We start from the raw sequence: 16249 nt of genomic DNA on the forward strand, positions 1-16249 counted from the left end.
CAAGAAATATTTGCTAATATGGGTGGTCTAAACATGTATGAAAACTGATTCGATTTTGAATACACATCAGGCCAGGTGCAAAACAAAAAATACATACAAAGTTTTGTGCCATTATTTTAAAAAAGAAAATAATTTTAATGTGTCAGTACCCCAACGTGCAAGTACAGTGTTCCCTTGTGTTCCACTGGGGTTAGGTTCCAAAAAATACCCGTAATAAATGAAATCTGCGAAGTAGTTAGCTTTATGTTTTGCATTTATTATAAATGTTTTAAGGCTCTAAAACATCTCACCACACAGTTTACACACTTTTCTCAACGAGGCATTTACATTTAATCACGTTTCTCTCTTCTTTAAACATTCTCAATGTTCAAACCTTCATAAATCTTCATAAAATAGGTACATAACTAAAAAATAATGCATGCAAAATTGGACTAAAACAAATCAATGAAACAGCGAGACCGCGAAATGTGAACTGCGTTATAGCGAGGGAACACTGCACCCCAAAAAGTGGCCCGGGCTTCAAGGGCCCTACATAGCTGCTCGCAGCTCTAGTTTAATAAAATGGTATCCTTTCTTGTGAATCCTACTTCCCTGACCCTCTTTCTGTCTTGCAAACAACACTTTGTAAATGCAAGTGGTTTTTTAAATCTTCTCATGTCTCCTGACAGAAAGGGAGTGGGGCTATCTTGAATACAGTGAAGACCAAAGCAAATCCAGCCATGAAGACTGTTTACAAATTTGTGAGTGCATGCTCAGTAATAATAATTTTAAAAATAACTCAAACTATGTTCAAAATAGTGTTGTTTGGTTCTAGCATGTATGTTTCTATTGACAGGCTAAAGACCATGCCAAAATGGGCATCAAGGAAGTAAAGAGCCGGCTAAAGCACAAGGTAAGTAGCTGAACACAGGGACATCTACTGTACATACAGGATATACACTGTGACTGCTTATTAGTCAAATACTTATTTGGTTCATTTTCCCAAATTGTCAGTAGTTTTTGAGTTAATGCTTTTTAGCATCAGCAATTATTTCTTATGCTCCCATTATAATGGGGATTTTATTGCGCAAAACCACCATGAAAACGGTATTTGTTGTTGACAAAGCAAAATTACTCAAAATTCAGTGTTCCAAGTTATGTGCACTGAGTCAAAAAGAATTCAACTTTATTTATAGAGCATTTTAAAAACAATCATAGCTGCATACAAAGTGCTGTACATAAAGTACAAATCTGACATATAAAACCAGACAGTTAAAACAAATTATTGCATTTATAGTCACCACAATAAACAATAAAACAATGCTGAATCGCATGCTAAGTCGAAAGCCAAAGAATACAAATATGTTGTAAGACGAATTTTAAAAATGGACAGAGAGGGGGCCTGCTTAACGTGAAGCAAGAGGTCATTCCAAAAAGAGGGACCGGAAACAGAAAAAGCTTGACTCCCTCTGAGCATCTGCTTAGTCCTTGTGACCTTAATGAGCGTCTGGTCCGCTGATCTGAGGCACCGGGCAGGTATGCAGGGGGTGGAGGAATTGGATATAAGGTGGAGCGATTTAAAGATTTAAAAACAAAAAAAGGCTAAGGTCGGCGCTCGCAACGACAAGTTAGTTTGGCTAGGTACTCAAGCAGCAAAACATGTGGAGTTGCTTTTCTTACTATGCCACAGTATGATGAAATGTAAACAATATCAGACAATATAATTGCGCTCTGTCAGCACCCAGCCAAAAAGGAGCTGCTGGCGTGGAGAATGGCGAGCAAATTGGCATATCTGGTGAATGTATTGTGTTTACATCTGTTGAACTGTCAACCAATATAGCATTTAGCAGCCAACGTAACAAACACTGGACACCCGACTGACGAGCAATGTCCAAACCTTTTTTTTTCTCTAACAGAGCAGAATGAGCTCCTCTTCTACGTCCATCGCAGCAACATGCCAATACTAAGTGCTAAGCTAACCTAACCTGATAGCGAAGTGTACCCAACTTTACACAGCAAAAGTTTTGGCAAATTAATACGTCTGGACTGTGGAGAGAAAAACTACTTGTTAACTGAACGGAAAACAAATTACTGTACGCTACACTATTTGTCAGCCATATATGACACAAAAAAATTACCGTAATTTCCGGACTATAAGGCGCACCTGACTATAAGCCGCGCTAGCTAAATTTGGGGAATACTCCACTTTGGTCCATGTATAAGCCGCAGGTGTTTTATTGTTACCGCAATGGTATATAAGGGTTTCCGCTACCACAGAGGGGATTGTCTGACTGTTTGGGAACACAGAGCGTCTCATTTATTAACACCTGATCAGCATTCGTGAGATGCACAAATATTACAGCGCACGTCCTGCAGTCACAGTAGTAGTACAGTATGACAACAGACCAAAACTTACAGCGCTTGACGAGACAATAACATCAAATGGCTAAATGAAATCCGTTTTTAAAGGTGCTCGCCAGTAACACAGCAGTACAGGTGCATTAATTACACAGCTGTACAAAAATACATTACTGTAACAAAAATAACGAAGCATACCCTAGCATTCAGTCATTACTGGTAATTCTCCTGCCATCGTCCTCCTCCTCCGTATTACCTGAACCATTGAAGTCGTCTTCCTCAGTGGTGGAACCAAACAGGCCCAGAATAGCTAATAACTCACTCTCTTTTGTTGTCGCTCTCGAAACAAAAACAAAAAAAACCTTTCCTCTTTGTCAGTATCAGAATCGAACAGGTCGATTGCCTTTAAACTAATTGCAGCATATTATGCACTTCTCCGTTTCTTTTCCATAATGAAGGCGCAAAATGTCTCGCTCTCGTTATCTCTCTCCTACTGTATTTGGGCTTGGTTTGTTTTGCTTTGCCTGGCGTTCTTGCGCTTCCTTTATAGTGCGTCCCCTCGTGATTTGGTGCATAAGCCATTGTATTAGCCGCAGGGTCGAATGCAAGTGAAAAAAGTAGCGGCTTATAGTCCAGAAATTATGGTAGTTGTTTCTCACCTTTTATTATGAATTACAAACACGGTCACCGGTGCCAAAATAGGACAGACTGAATTCCTACTTTCAACTCATCCCTCCCCTCAGCGAGTCGCATGATGCATTCAAAGACGCTCGGAAATCTCAAGCTTAGTAAAACAGAACATAACGTGTATTAACAGTATATACATATTATTTAATATACTGTATTGTACTGTAATATACTTTAGCGAATTGTTTTGGGAACAGTCCGACAATAACAACAGCTCTCTCGCTGGGACAAGCAGCAGCACCACCATCGGTCGTTGTCACCTGCCTGGTTCCAGCAGCCGCCATGTCACAGGAAGGGCCGGCGCCCCAGGGGGCATCCAGCACTGCTGGTCCACTTACAGCCAGGCCGTCACGCCGTGGCACGATCGCAACAGCAGCAGCACTCTCCAGACTTTCCACACGGCGGCGCACACATCCGATTGGGCCTTTAGCGTGCTCCGCATCGCACATACGTCCGCCTGAAGCTGCTCCATTCTCTTGAGCAAGCCGCAAACATCCATGTTTGAGAAAGTCATGGGGGGCAAGTCATCCAAGTAGTGGGATACAAATTGCGGGACATTTCCCCCACATTCATTTAAAAATTTCAGGCAACTCTTGATGTTATTAACGTCCTTTTGGTCTCCCTTGTGCGAAATATTACGCTGCGTTGTTGGACACAATTCAAATCAAACTTTCTTAGATGCCTCAATCCACTCGAGTGTCAAATGTGTTTACCTCCAACAAGACGATTTCATCTTGGCTCAAAGTCCTCGATTTTACAACAAGGAAGTTTAAGAGCTTGTCCTCTACAATTACTTTACCATTATTTAAGTTTAAGTCTTGTAAAAGGAGTTGGGGCACATTGTGCAGCACCAGCTGCCATCTTGCCTATTATTATCAGATTGAATGTACATATTATCAGATTGAATGTACATATATATATATATATATATATATATATATATATATATGTAACAGTTTTTATTTCCACATTGCAGGAAAATGTAGATAATGGATCAGGAACGATTGGTGGGGACAATGACTTCATTGCAATTGGAGACAAGAGTGAAGGGCCACTGCAGACATTGGATGAACACAGAAGGAATTGGCAGTTTGGACTGGTATGTAGTTTCACATTTGTGCATGTTACATTTAAAAAATAAAATGTTTTTCCAGGGTTTCCTCTTGAAAACGCGCTAAAACCCAGAGTTGTCCATAAATATTGGGACATTGACACAATTCTCATCCTTTTGGCTCTAAACACCACCCAAATAGATTTGAAATTAAACAAATTGTGCTTAAACTGCAGACTTTCAGATTTATTTGGTGGGTATTTACAAACAACTCAGGTTTACAGTTTAGGTATTACAACACTGTGTATATTGTTGCTGTCCAGCGGAAAACTCATATGTGCTGTGCACATATGGTAACCCCCCCCCACGCGCACACACACAAATCAATACTAATGGTCCATCCCCAACTTTGTTATTTTTACGTGGCATGAACCAAATTAAAGCGATGAAAATAGCTTGAAAACAAATACATTGCCGCTCTGGTCTGAGGCCTGAGAAGTGTAAAACAAATCAGAACCATCTTTATTGGTCAAGTACTGTGCCTTGCGAAAGTACGACACAATCGTGAAGCAGATAAAATTAATATTATATTTTCAACATTTTTACTAATACAAAACCTGATAAGTTGGATGTATAAAAAATATTCTCGTCTCTGAGTTAATACTTTGTAGAACCATTTTTCTTGCTGCGATTGCAGCTGCAAGTCTTTTGGGGTATGTCTCTATCTGTTATGCATATCTAGAGACTGAATTTTTTGCCCATTCTTCCTTTGCAAAACAGCTCTAGTTCAGGTAGATTAGATGGAGATCGTTTATGAATAGCAGCTTTCAGATCTTTCCACAGATTCTCAATTGGATTCAGGTCTGGTCTTTGACTTGGCTATTCAAACACCTTTATATATTTATTTTTAAACATTCCACTTTAGATTTAGCTTTATGTTTAGGATCATTTTCTTATTAGGACCCGAGCAGCTATTGCTTTAATATAATTAAAACCTTTGCGGCACCCAGAACCCATTTTTGGCCACTTCGGTGTTTACGCATGGACATTTTTTCCGTCGACGATCTGTACATGGAAATGAAGGCGCTTAGGGTTTGTAGTCGCTTTAAAGGGTGACTCAGCACTAAATCAACTTTTTTTTTGCATATAAACTGGTGTATAAATGCTGTCTACATGTGCTGGTCATTATGTTGACATTTGTGCATGTTTGTTGAAAGCTTGAATTTGGGTCAAAAACAGTGTGTTTGGTGCCATCTTAAGGTTAAACACGGGGATGAACACAAATTGGCTGTTTGTCCTCTCATTACTCGTAGTCGCCCCCGCCACCCACCTGCTCAGTCTCGTACACGCCTCCTTAAATGCCTTCTTAGCGTGTTGCTGCTGTCAATCACAGCCAGACCACGCCCAACTCTCTCCCCATTCACAACCAAATGGTCCTCCAGGCAACACCCCCTATGAGCTCCAATTTCAAATCTTTTTTTTTTCCTTTTGAGAGCTCAGTATTATTCATTCGGCAGCCTTCCCGCGTCAACATATCATCATCGCTCTCCTTTTTTTCCTCTTTTTTTTGTGTGCATGTGTGCTTGTGTGTGCTCTTTAATTCACCTGAAACCCTTCACCTTAACCGGATAATTCAGAGTCCCACCAGAGTCGTGAAGTTGTCAGGAGACCGGAGGAAAGATCAATGGAAGGAAAGATGAAGCAATGTGAAATCCAACACTAACCAGGCATCACCATCCGGCCTCCACCCACAGAGTTACAAATCCAGAATCTTTCACTAACCCCAGATACATCTGAATTCCATCAGGATTAGGGAGATATTAAGAGACCAGAGGAAGGACTAAAGGATAGATGAAGCAGAGTGAGATCCACAAACGCCAACCTCCACTGATTCAGCGACCAGTGGGAGAAGCAAATTATTTTTGAGTTTTAGTACATGCTGGTGTGGTGGATCTGGCATGCATGAGAACCTCCACCAGAGGGGAGTCGTCGACCTCGGCCAGACAAGGGTTAGCCCCCTAGGGTCCCCCAGGCCACGGCAGCACCAGCCCACAACCTCCCGTGCCCCACAGGGGCCACTGGCCGTAGAGCCAACCCAGGAGTCCGGAGCGCCCCCAACACAGCCCAATGCGGCAGAACAGGGCAGAGCAGGCTTACACAGCACCCCAACGGCCCACAGCCCCCGCTCCCCCCACGACCCACCCTCACCCGCCACTCACCACACCCCAGTCCCCGCCGTCCTCCAGCAGCTCGCCGACTGGCGAACTCTGCTCCTACACTGTGTATGTAACCCCACCCAAGTGTGTTTGTGTGGTGCATTAAAATTTCAAATCTTAGTGAGGGGGTGGAGCTAGAGTCAAATTTCCTGTTGAGTTACCCTTTGAACTTTAAAGTGACATAAGACTCAAAAATCTTTTTCCGTCATTCTATTAGGCAGTGTGTTTAAAAAGGTTTAAGCCGATTAAGTATCAAAATAATGACAAATGGACATTTTTATCCAGTCCACATCATCATTGTGAGGTGTTGCGTGCAGTAATATGGCATGTTCATTTTGGTTTTGTTTCCTGGTCTACTGTGCTATAAAAATGCTGTATGACGTCAAGTATTGCCATAATTTAGATGGCACTCATAACCGTTCTCAGGTTGAGGCAACACATATACTCTTGCGAAACAAATATTAAGTTTGACTCCTTTTTTGTGCCATCCATAATTACTGATAAAAGCCTTCAAATAAATAGAATTTATATTGCAGAGGCACACTCTCATAAGAAATATTGTATAAATGATTCACCAGACACAGAATCAAGCTCTATGGCCATCTGTCCCCAGAACCTGTGGAGTGAGCTAAAGAGGACTGTGCAGAGCAGAGGACCCAGGTCGCTGTATGATTTAGAGAGAGATTGTGGAAAGAGAAATGGTCGGAGATCCATCTTTCTGTATTCTCACATCTTGTGAAACATTATGGGAGAAGATTAGGCATTGTTTTGTTGGCAAAATGGGGTTGCACAGGTGCTAATAATTGAGGCACACATGATTTTATGCAATAGGATAATTTCTTAATGTTTCTTTATATTTTCTCTTTCTCTATATTTTTCTCCTCCATTGAATGATTGCACTTGAATTAAAGGTTGGATTTTCCTCTTTTTTAAAATATTGGTCCTATGTTATTTTGGGGGGAAATGAATATATTAGAAGCTAAATACATCTTAAGGAAGGGTGCTAAGAATTATGGATGGCACTGTACCATGTACTTTATATACACAATAATTGAATATTATGTTTGTATATATAGCATGAGTATTGCTGCTATGGTACCATAATTTCTCTCACGGTAAAAACAAAAAATCTGCCTGGCTGGCTGTCTATCCATTCATCCATCCAACATCTGTAACAAGACGACTGTATTGATATTCCTATTTTTTCATAGTGTGTAATTTTGAATGAAGTACTGGTACTGTAAAAGATTCACTCCTTATTTTTACATGTTGTTTTGTTTTATTTTTACAGACACACTCACCCATGCTGTTGAAGAAAAAAGATAGTAATGAAAGTCTGGAAAGTTCACACGACCAGTAAGCCATCTTAAATTATATATTAAAGTTGCCCAATGCAGATAATTGAATTTAGAATCACTACTGTAACGTGAGGCAGAAAAATGAAACTACACACTACCTTCTCCCGTACACGTCATCACATCTGCAGACAGAGGACTGGAAATTCGAACCTGAATCCCGAAAACTATTCGCCAGAGTACACTTGCAGGAGTGCCCATTATGAACAGCTAAGGTGTTAATCTACTAGTTAGATGTTTCAGTCCTAAATGGTCAAATAAAAATACTATTTTACATTACATTTACATTTGGGGGCAAATTACATAGGGCAGCTAATACAGTGTCCATTTTGTAGTTTAACCCATTAAGGCTGGGAGTGCGTGACCGCGCTTCTACCGTTAAAGCCGGGAGCGCACCTGCGCTCTCCTCCCTTTAAACCCAGGAGAGCGGATATGTTATTTTGTTGTGGCCTCATAGCATGCCCTGGAATTTTTTTCGAGCGTTGCACAAGGATTGCTAGAGAATGCTAGCAGTTTTTTAAATCAAATCAGAAAATGTTACATCATATAAGCAGGTATAATTTTACTTTGCCTACACTTAAGCATGTGTGAGTTTAATGATTGGCGATCGAAGTTTTATTTTTTAAATATGTATATTGAATTTATTTATTGATAAATGCAGTTTTTAAAAAGTGCAGTGTTTACATGTCATGTTTTATGCAACATGAAAAGTTGAATATGTTGAAGTGGTAAATTGTAACTGTAGTACAAACCAAATTCCCCAAAAGTTGGAACACTATACAAATTGTGAATAAAAACTGAATGCAATTGTGGAAGGGCCAAATTTTCATATTTTATTCAGAATAGAACATAGAAAACAGGTCAAAAGTTTAAACTGAGAAAATGTATAATTTTAAGAAAACTATGTTGATTTTAAATTCCATGGCGGCAACAAATCTAAAAAAAGTTGGGACAAGGCCATTTTCACCACTGTGAGGCATCCCCTCTTACAACAGTCTGCAAACGTCTGGGGATCGAGAAGTCAAGTTTAGAAATAGGAATGCTGTCCCATTCTTGTCTAATACGCATCTCTCTAACTGTTCAACTATCTTGGGCTTGCACCTTCCCCTTTATGATGCGCCAAATGTGCTCTATAAGTGAAAGAAGTGGACTGCAGACTGGCCATTTCAATACCTGGATCATTTTCCTACGCATCTATGATGTTGTAATTGGTGCTGCATGTGGTCTGGCATTATCGTGTTGAGAAATGCAAGATCTTCTCTGAAAGTGATGATGCCTGGATGGGAGCATATGTTGTTCTCAAATCTGAATATACCTTTCTGCATTGACGATGCCTTTCCAGATGTGGAAGCTGCCCATGCCACACGCACTCATGCAACCCTATACGATCACAGATGCAGGCTTATAAACTGAGTGCTGAAAACAACTTGAGTTGTCTTTGTCCTCTTTAGTCAGTATGATATAGTGCCACAGTTTTCCACAAAAAAGTTCGAATCGTGATTCGTTTGACCACAAAACAGGTTTCCACTTTGCCACACTCCATTTTTAATAACCCCTGGCCCAGAGAAACGCCTGCGCTTCTTGGTCTGCTTTAAAAATGGCTTCTTCTTTGTACTGTAGAGTTTCATCTGGCAACGGCGGCTGGCACGGTGGATTGTGTTCACCCACAATGTTTTCTGGAAGTATTGCTGAGCCTTTTCTGTGATTTCCCTTACAGTAAGCATTCCTGTTTGCGGTGCAGTGCCGTTTAAGGGTTTGAAGATCATGGGCATCCAGTATGATTTTTCGGCCTTGACCCTTACACACAGAGATTGTTCCAGATTCTCTGAGTCTTTGGATGAAGTTATGCACTGTAGATGATGATTACTTCAATCTTTTTTGCAATTTTTCGCTGGTAAACACCTTTCTGATATTTCTCCACTGTCTTTCTGCGCAACATGGAGGAATTGGTGATTCTCTACCCATCTTCGCTTCTGAGAAACACTGCCACTCCGAGAAGCTCTTTTTATACTCCAATCAAGTTTCCAATGGACCTCATTAGTGGTAACTGGTCTTCCAGCTGTTTTTCTATAAGTGCAATTGACTTTTCCAACCTCTTATTGCTACCTGTCCCAACTTTTTTGAGATTTGTTGGCACCATGATATTTACAATCAACATATTTTCCCCTTAAAATTATACATTTTCCCAGTTTAAACTTTTGACCTGTCATCTATGTTCAACCCTACAAATAATCAGTTATGAACAACAAATTTATATGAATAAAAATGATTATGTAAAATGTACATGCAATTTACATTTTAAATAACACTCTTAGGATTTTCCTATTGACCTTTGCACGTGACGTCACAGCCCTCATGGGAACGCCCCCTCCGGGACGCTGGACGGCAAAAGAGCCACTTGACTGTATTGTACCAATCGAATCTCGTACAGCGTAAAGTCCTTTATCTAATCGATTATCTTATAAAATGGTCATATCTTGCTGTGTGGTTGGTTGTATAGACAGACACAGGAGTAAACCAAATGTTGCTTTTTATCACATACCTACTAATGAAGCCGAATGACGTCGAATGATTGTTGGCAAATTCGACCTGTTGAATCGGCGTCGGGGGCGTTTGATCACTGTGATTGGCTTTCAGCAAGCAAATCAGTGCACAGCGCAAGAAGAGCAAGTGACAATGCGGATAAACAGTACTCAACTCAACACAACTTTATATTTTTTCAACACAGCACTCGTAAATACTAAAGTCCCCCATAAAGAGGATATGATCATATTTCAGCATGATTTCGGCAAGAAGATTTGCAAAGTCGTTTAAAAAGTCCTTATTGTATTTTGGAGGTCAGTAAATGACACAGCACAGCACAGTGACAGTTTGGCCGACTTCAAAGAAGGTGGCTTCAAAGCTGTAATTACATAAAAATAAAAATTTAATTAAATAGTCGCCGTTCCTCCACCTCGGCCCGACGTCCTCGGAGCGTCCAAGTAAGCACAGCCAGGCGGTAGTAATTCAATCATAGCGGTGGACTCACCAGCGACAGTCCAGGTCTCCGTCAGGCAGAGGAAATCCAAGTTGTTGGAAAGGAAAAACTCCCTCAAAATAAATGTTATGTTTGTCAATGACCGCGCATTTAAAAGTGCGATCCTTGTGGGAGCAGCAGGGGTGCATGGCTCTTCCGTCCGGCGGTCTCGAGGAAGCTCCTTGTGAAAGCTGGAGGTCGGCATCGCGTCCAAAATGCGGAGGGCAGCGCGGCCGAAGCTTTTCGGGTGAACCGACATTCGGTAGCAGCCAGGAGTTGACAGGGTCCAGGATACGCCACAACGGAGTACATTCATGCGTTCGGGAACGAAAAGGGGACGAAGTTTGTTCCAGCGCCCGTTTGTTCACCAGCTGGCCGCCGCATTTACCCTGGCGCCGCTGTCGGTATGAGTTGTTTACGTTTTTATATCCCCCCCGTAAAGAGGTTGCCGGTTGCTTTTAGGAATAATGACTACCGCCGCCGAAGGTACGGAGGGGAATTACTTCTGGCTGTTCAGGTTGTTGTTGGGTTTTTTTCTTGTCTCCACAGGCCACAGCGGTACAACTCACTAAGAGAGATTGAGTGGACAGAAGAACATGAATCAAATTTGGATATAGAAAGTCCCAGCCCACTTCCAGAGAGCCTCTCCAATGCCAGCATACTAGCTAATTTCTTCAACTGCCCGGATGAGCATGATAGCCAACCACTTCCTTTGGCTAAAAGTCTTGAGAACCTGAAGAGTCTGCAAGACTATGAAAAACTTCAAGCAAAATTCACAAGTCAGGTCAGAGATATATTTGCTTGTATCACTCATTTTAACTTAATGAGTTAAATTTTTAGCACAGACTATACTTTTGCCAAGTATTTTTTCTTGGCATTATGTCTTTTTAGTAATTTTAACTATTTTACTGTCAAACATTATCCAAAATGACAACCCATAGAGTGCCAGCCGATTTCGAGCAGGAAACTTTGTGTATTTTTTATGAAAGACATACACCTGTAATTCAACAAAAGATGCCTCTGCCAAATCTAACATTGGGCTCCAAGGAACTGAGTGCAGTAATGCGGACTCTGTATCTGTCCATTGTGGTGAAGAAGGAGCTGAGCAAAAAGGCAAAGCTCTCGATTTACTGGTCGATCTAGGTTCCTACCCTCACTTATGGTCACGAGCCGTAGGTCATGACCGAAAGAACAAAAACAAGAAGATACAAGCGGCCGAAATGAGTTTCCTCCGCAGGGTGTCTGGGCTCTCCCTTAAGCCCCTATCCCACTGAATTACGAACATTGCTGAACGCTGCGAATGTTGAATTTGCAAAATATGAGGTTGTCGTCACTGTCTTTTTGAGACATATCTGCGACGTGTTTGGGATGTAAAAGTTACATTTGAGACAACGCACGAATTAACCTAAAATTTTAGTCAAATTGACCCACACAACAGATTAAAATGATTATTGTTTGTTTCCTTTTTATTAGAAGATTTATTAGCCTCGTCATCGCCGTCATGAGGCCCTGTTCATTTTGGACATTTCCTGGTCTAATTGTGCTATAAAATGGGTATGATGTTGTCAAGTTGCTATAATTTAGATATCGCTCCATCTCAGGTTTCTTCCTTAGAGAAAGGAAGGGGGAAAAAAAATAAAATTTTAAGTGACTGGAGTGGAGCGCGCGACAGCCAATTCCTGCATGTGCGCAACCGGTCCTCTGTGGCATTATGAAAGAAAACCGTGACTGGTTGTCCCCAAAATGTATGAGTACATGTGCAGACATATGTTAATCATAGTCTAAAAATATTAGAACAAAGCTTGCCATATTTTGAATAATATTTAAGAAGGAAGCGCTGCCGTACATTCAATGCCTAATAATAATAATAATAATAATAATGCTTAACGCTTCAAATATTATAAAAAATATTGCGAGTTCTGTTCTTTTATTTCCAGACTATGATTATCACATGTCACATGTAGGCTACTCATAAATTTTGGTGACAATCAGTCGTTTTTTGGACATAAAGTGACATAATGTTTTGTGTCTGTAGCGGCCGGGAGCCATCACGACGTGAATAATAATAATAATAATATTAATATTATTAATGCGTGTTAACTTCTAATATTTATTTTTCAGACTATCATTAGCACATGTAGGCGCATACATTTTGGTGACAGTCATAATGCCACCATAACGGGGCAGTTGACTGCTTTTTCTTTCTTTCCTCCTCAAAGGAGGAACCTGAGTCGGTAGGAGTGCTATCTAAATAATGTCAATAATTGACGATGCCATGCATTTTTATAGGACAATATAGACCAGGAAATAAGTCCGAAATAAACAGGGCCATTTGTCCCCCTGCACACCACATCATAGCGATGACGCGCTGCACAAAAAAAGTCCAATATGACAGCGTACATGGTATGTGACTCATCGTTTTGACACTTAATCGTTTTAACCCTTTTTTTTTGTCACGGAGTCAGATACCACTGTATGCCTACATCTTGTTGCGTTTTGGAGGAATATCACCCACTTAACTCATGTCCGTGCTGCTCGGGCTAGGGCACATTGAGCACTTGTAAAACATGAAAAGCAAACTAAAAAACATGTTCAACACATGTCTCCAAGCTCGCTTTTTTTTTTTTTTTTTGAAATATGATTTCAATACGTGTGCTGTTTGGGGCAGAGACGCACTTCTCCAAATAGCGCGCTACGCCTCAACACAAACGCTCTCTCACGTAGTATATGGGCATCAGAGTGAATTTATGAATGTGACCTCGGAAAGAACTTATCAGACACATTTACAACAAATTACGATGAATTCCGACGGGATTACGAGCAAATGCGCATGTTGGTGAAAAAATGGATTCGCGATTCCTGCGACAATGGTGACAACTACGAATAACTCCGAACACAAATGCAGCATATTCCGACCAATTTCCGAACCCTGTCGAACTCTGGCAAAACGCAACTTTCGCAACATTCGGCAACTCAGTGGGATAGTGGCTTTAGGGATAGGGTGAGAAGCGAGAGTCGAGCTGCTACTCCTCCGCGTGGAGAGGAGCCAGTTGAGGTGGCCCGGGCATCTGGTTTGATTGCCTCCTGGACGCCTCCCTGGAGAGGTGTTTCGGGAATGTCTCACCGGCATGAGGACCCGGGGATGACCCGGGACACGCTGGAGAGACAATGTCTCTCGGCTGGCCTGGGAACGCCTAGGGATCCCGCCGGAGGAGCTGGCTGAAGTGGCTGGGGGGAGGGGAAGTCTGAGCTTCACTCGTAAAGCTGCTGCCCCTGCGACCCAATAAGCAGTAGTAAAAGGATAGATTAATGGAACTGAGTGATAAAAGAAAAAGGGGGTCTTCAAAGCAGCACATACCGTCCACTTGTTAAAAAATAGTGACCACCCCTGGCCCTATACTAAGAGCCTATAAGCTGTATATGTCTAATATGTATATATACGTATAGTATATACAGTACTCTGCTCTTGAGATGGGAGTGGTAAAATGACCGCCCTGTGGCTCCAATGGCTTGTACATGGCGTGTATGGGCTAACAGCTTATCCAGTAATCTATACAGATGAGTCCCGACATCCCCGACATCGGCATGTCCTGGTTTTGTCACAGCTGCAAATCCTAAACACAATACCACTTGTGATTGGTCAGCACAAAAAGTGTAAGGATCGGTGAAAATCAGCGGGCTTGGTATACGAGATGTATTCTCGGGAGTTTGTGAACTCACAAATATCGTGAGAATTTAGCTTTCAAAGCAAGGTTAACAACACGCTGCCAGCCACACAATTGCTCAACACTGAATAACTGGAGCAATATTATTGATGCCAGTGCATTTGTTGTTGGTGTTTTACTTAGATATCTCAAGATGTTGATATTGTGTCACATGATAAGATTATGCATATGTCAGCATCATATGGTAATGCTGCTAAGTTGGCACACGTATTTTTTTTAAATGTAAGCATTGATTGTTGACTGATGAAACAATAAACAAACAAGCATAATCCAACATAATTTTTGTGTTTGCAGCGGAAGGACCTTCATTTCAGTGAACACTCACAAATCCTTCCGGGCCTGAAGCTCCCCAACACTTACAGCAAGCTGTTGAGTATAGAACCAGATCAAACTGAAATATCTTCTTGGGAACTTCCTAGTTGCAAGAAAACTCAATCAGCTCAATATCTCATGCAGAAAAATGGCCACAACAGTAATAGTACAGGCCTTGAACCACAGGACTCATCCAGCCAAGGCAATATTATCATACCTCGTCCTCACGGAAGGAAAAGCGCTGAACTTGGAACTGTGTTAGTGCCACTTATCGGCCAGTCTCAATCTAAATCCTCCAATGAGGAAAGGACAAAAACAGGGGGTCAAGAATTTCGGAAAGCCCTGAGTAAGACCTCAGACATCTTCAATGTTGCAGAGGATCACATGGATTTGATAAGCCTTCTCGACCCCATTAACAAGTCTCCACGAACCAGTTCCAACATCTTCCAACATCCAACATCTTACAAAACAACAATGCCCACTTACCAAATGATCCAGCCTCCTTTTCAGCCACTTTATCACATATCACCTACTGTCTTTCCGCAGCCTGTCCAGTGTTCCCTCCCTCAAATGCAATATGCAAGGAGAACACCTTTCAGCACAGTCGATGAACCACCAATTGGTCCTTATCTACACAAGCCAACCCAGCCACAGCCGTTCCCTGCACTCTCAGAGGTCTGCAAACAGCAATTGCCTGACAGTTCCACTCTTCTTCCCAGTTATCAAATGGGCAACTCTTCCTCAGATATCCCACTGCCTCACTCATCAACCAGCAATCGTGCCCTTTCAGGACTGACATACTCTATGCCTGTCCCAAGAACTGCTCCCAACACACTATCAAGGCCACTCCAAATGGAAGAAGACAACCAGAAAACTCAGGATCTTTTTGGCGATTTCCTGACGATGATTGGACCAACTACACCTCTTAAAAAGAGCACAGATCCACTTCAGAAGAGGTGGGAAACATTTGACTAAAACCTTTCCCTAGACCTAATCCTCTTTGACATAGCCAAATGATTTCATTATTGCATGATAATCCTCCTTGGAATAACTTGAAATATAGAATGATGCTGTTTTTACATCCTGTTTCTACATATGAAAAATTCATAAAAACACCACACACACCACATCAAACCAACAGTATATAAAATTTTAAATCTTTCTTGACCTCATTAGTAATCTCAAATCCATTAGAAATACTGAATTTTATTTTTTTTCATTTGGTTTCTGGCAAATTATGATGATGATAGGAGTTGGCAAGTGTAAAGCAATTTCACTCTCAATAAAGATTTTCACTCATAACATTGCTTCGTTATAGTCATTTCTAAACAACTTCAGTTAAAATTAGTCAATGAACATAATTTGTAATATTCACTTTGTTTAAATTTTTTTCATTTAATACAGATCCCCTAAAACCTGTGGGTTGGGGTTTTTGGGTGTTGGCTGATATTTTTTTGGGATTATTAACAAAAGGCTACAACAACGCAAATCCAGTGTATTTTTATGTACCTGTACTAGCAGGACAAACACCATAGCAAGGGTAAAAACAA

At 41.2% G+C, this 16249-nt stretch overlaps 1 protein-coding gene across 4 annotated transcripts in view; it reads left to right on the forward strand.

Moving 5' to 3' along the window:
- The window catches only part of dennd1a (DENN/MADD domain containing 1A), a 119031-nt gene extending 103030 nt beyond the window's left edge, over positions 1–16001 (forward strand). For all 4 annotated transcript variants that reach the window (XM_086096421.1, XM_086096420.1, XM_086096422.1 and 1 more), the window contains 6 exons: positions 669–740; positions 836–892; positions 4001–4123; positions 7583–7647; positions 11212–11446; positions 14682–16001. In XM_086096421.1, coding sequence (XP_085952547.1) covers positions 669–740; positions 836–892; positions 4001–4123; positions 7583–7647; positions 11212–11446; positions 14682–15674 — 1545 coding nt within the window. In that variant the 3' untranslated portion in view covers positions 15675–16001. The remainder of the gene's footprint in view (positions 1–668; positions 741–835; positions 893–4000; positions 4124–7582; positions 7648–11211; positions 11447–14681) is intronic.
- The last annotated feature ends 248 nt before the right edge of the window (positions 16002–16249 follow it).

Source organism: Leptonotus elevatus, chromosome 15 (genome assembly GCF_054856555.1).
Source record: "Leptonotus elevatus isolate MCC_2025b chromosome 15, RoL_Lele_1.0, whole genome shotgun sequence".
Classification (NCBI taxonomy): Eukaryota; Metazoa; Chordata; class Actinopteri; order Syngnathiformes; family Syngnathidae; genus Leptonotus; species Leptonotus elevatus.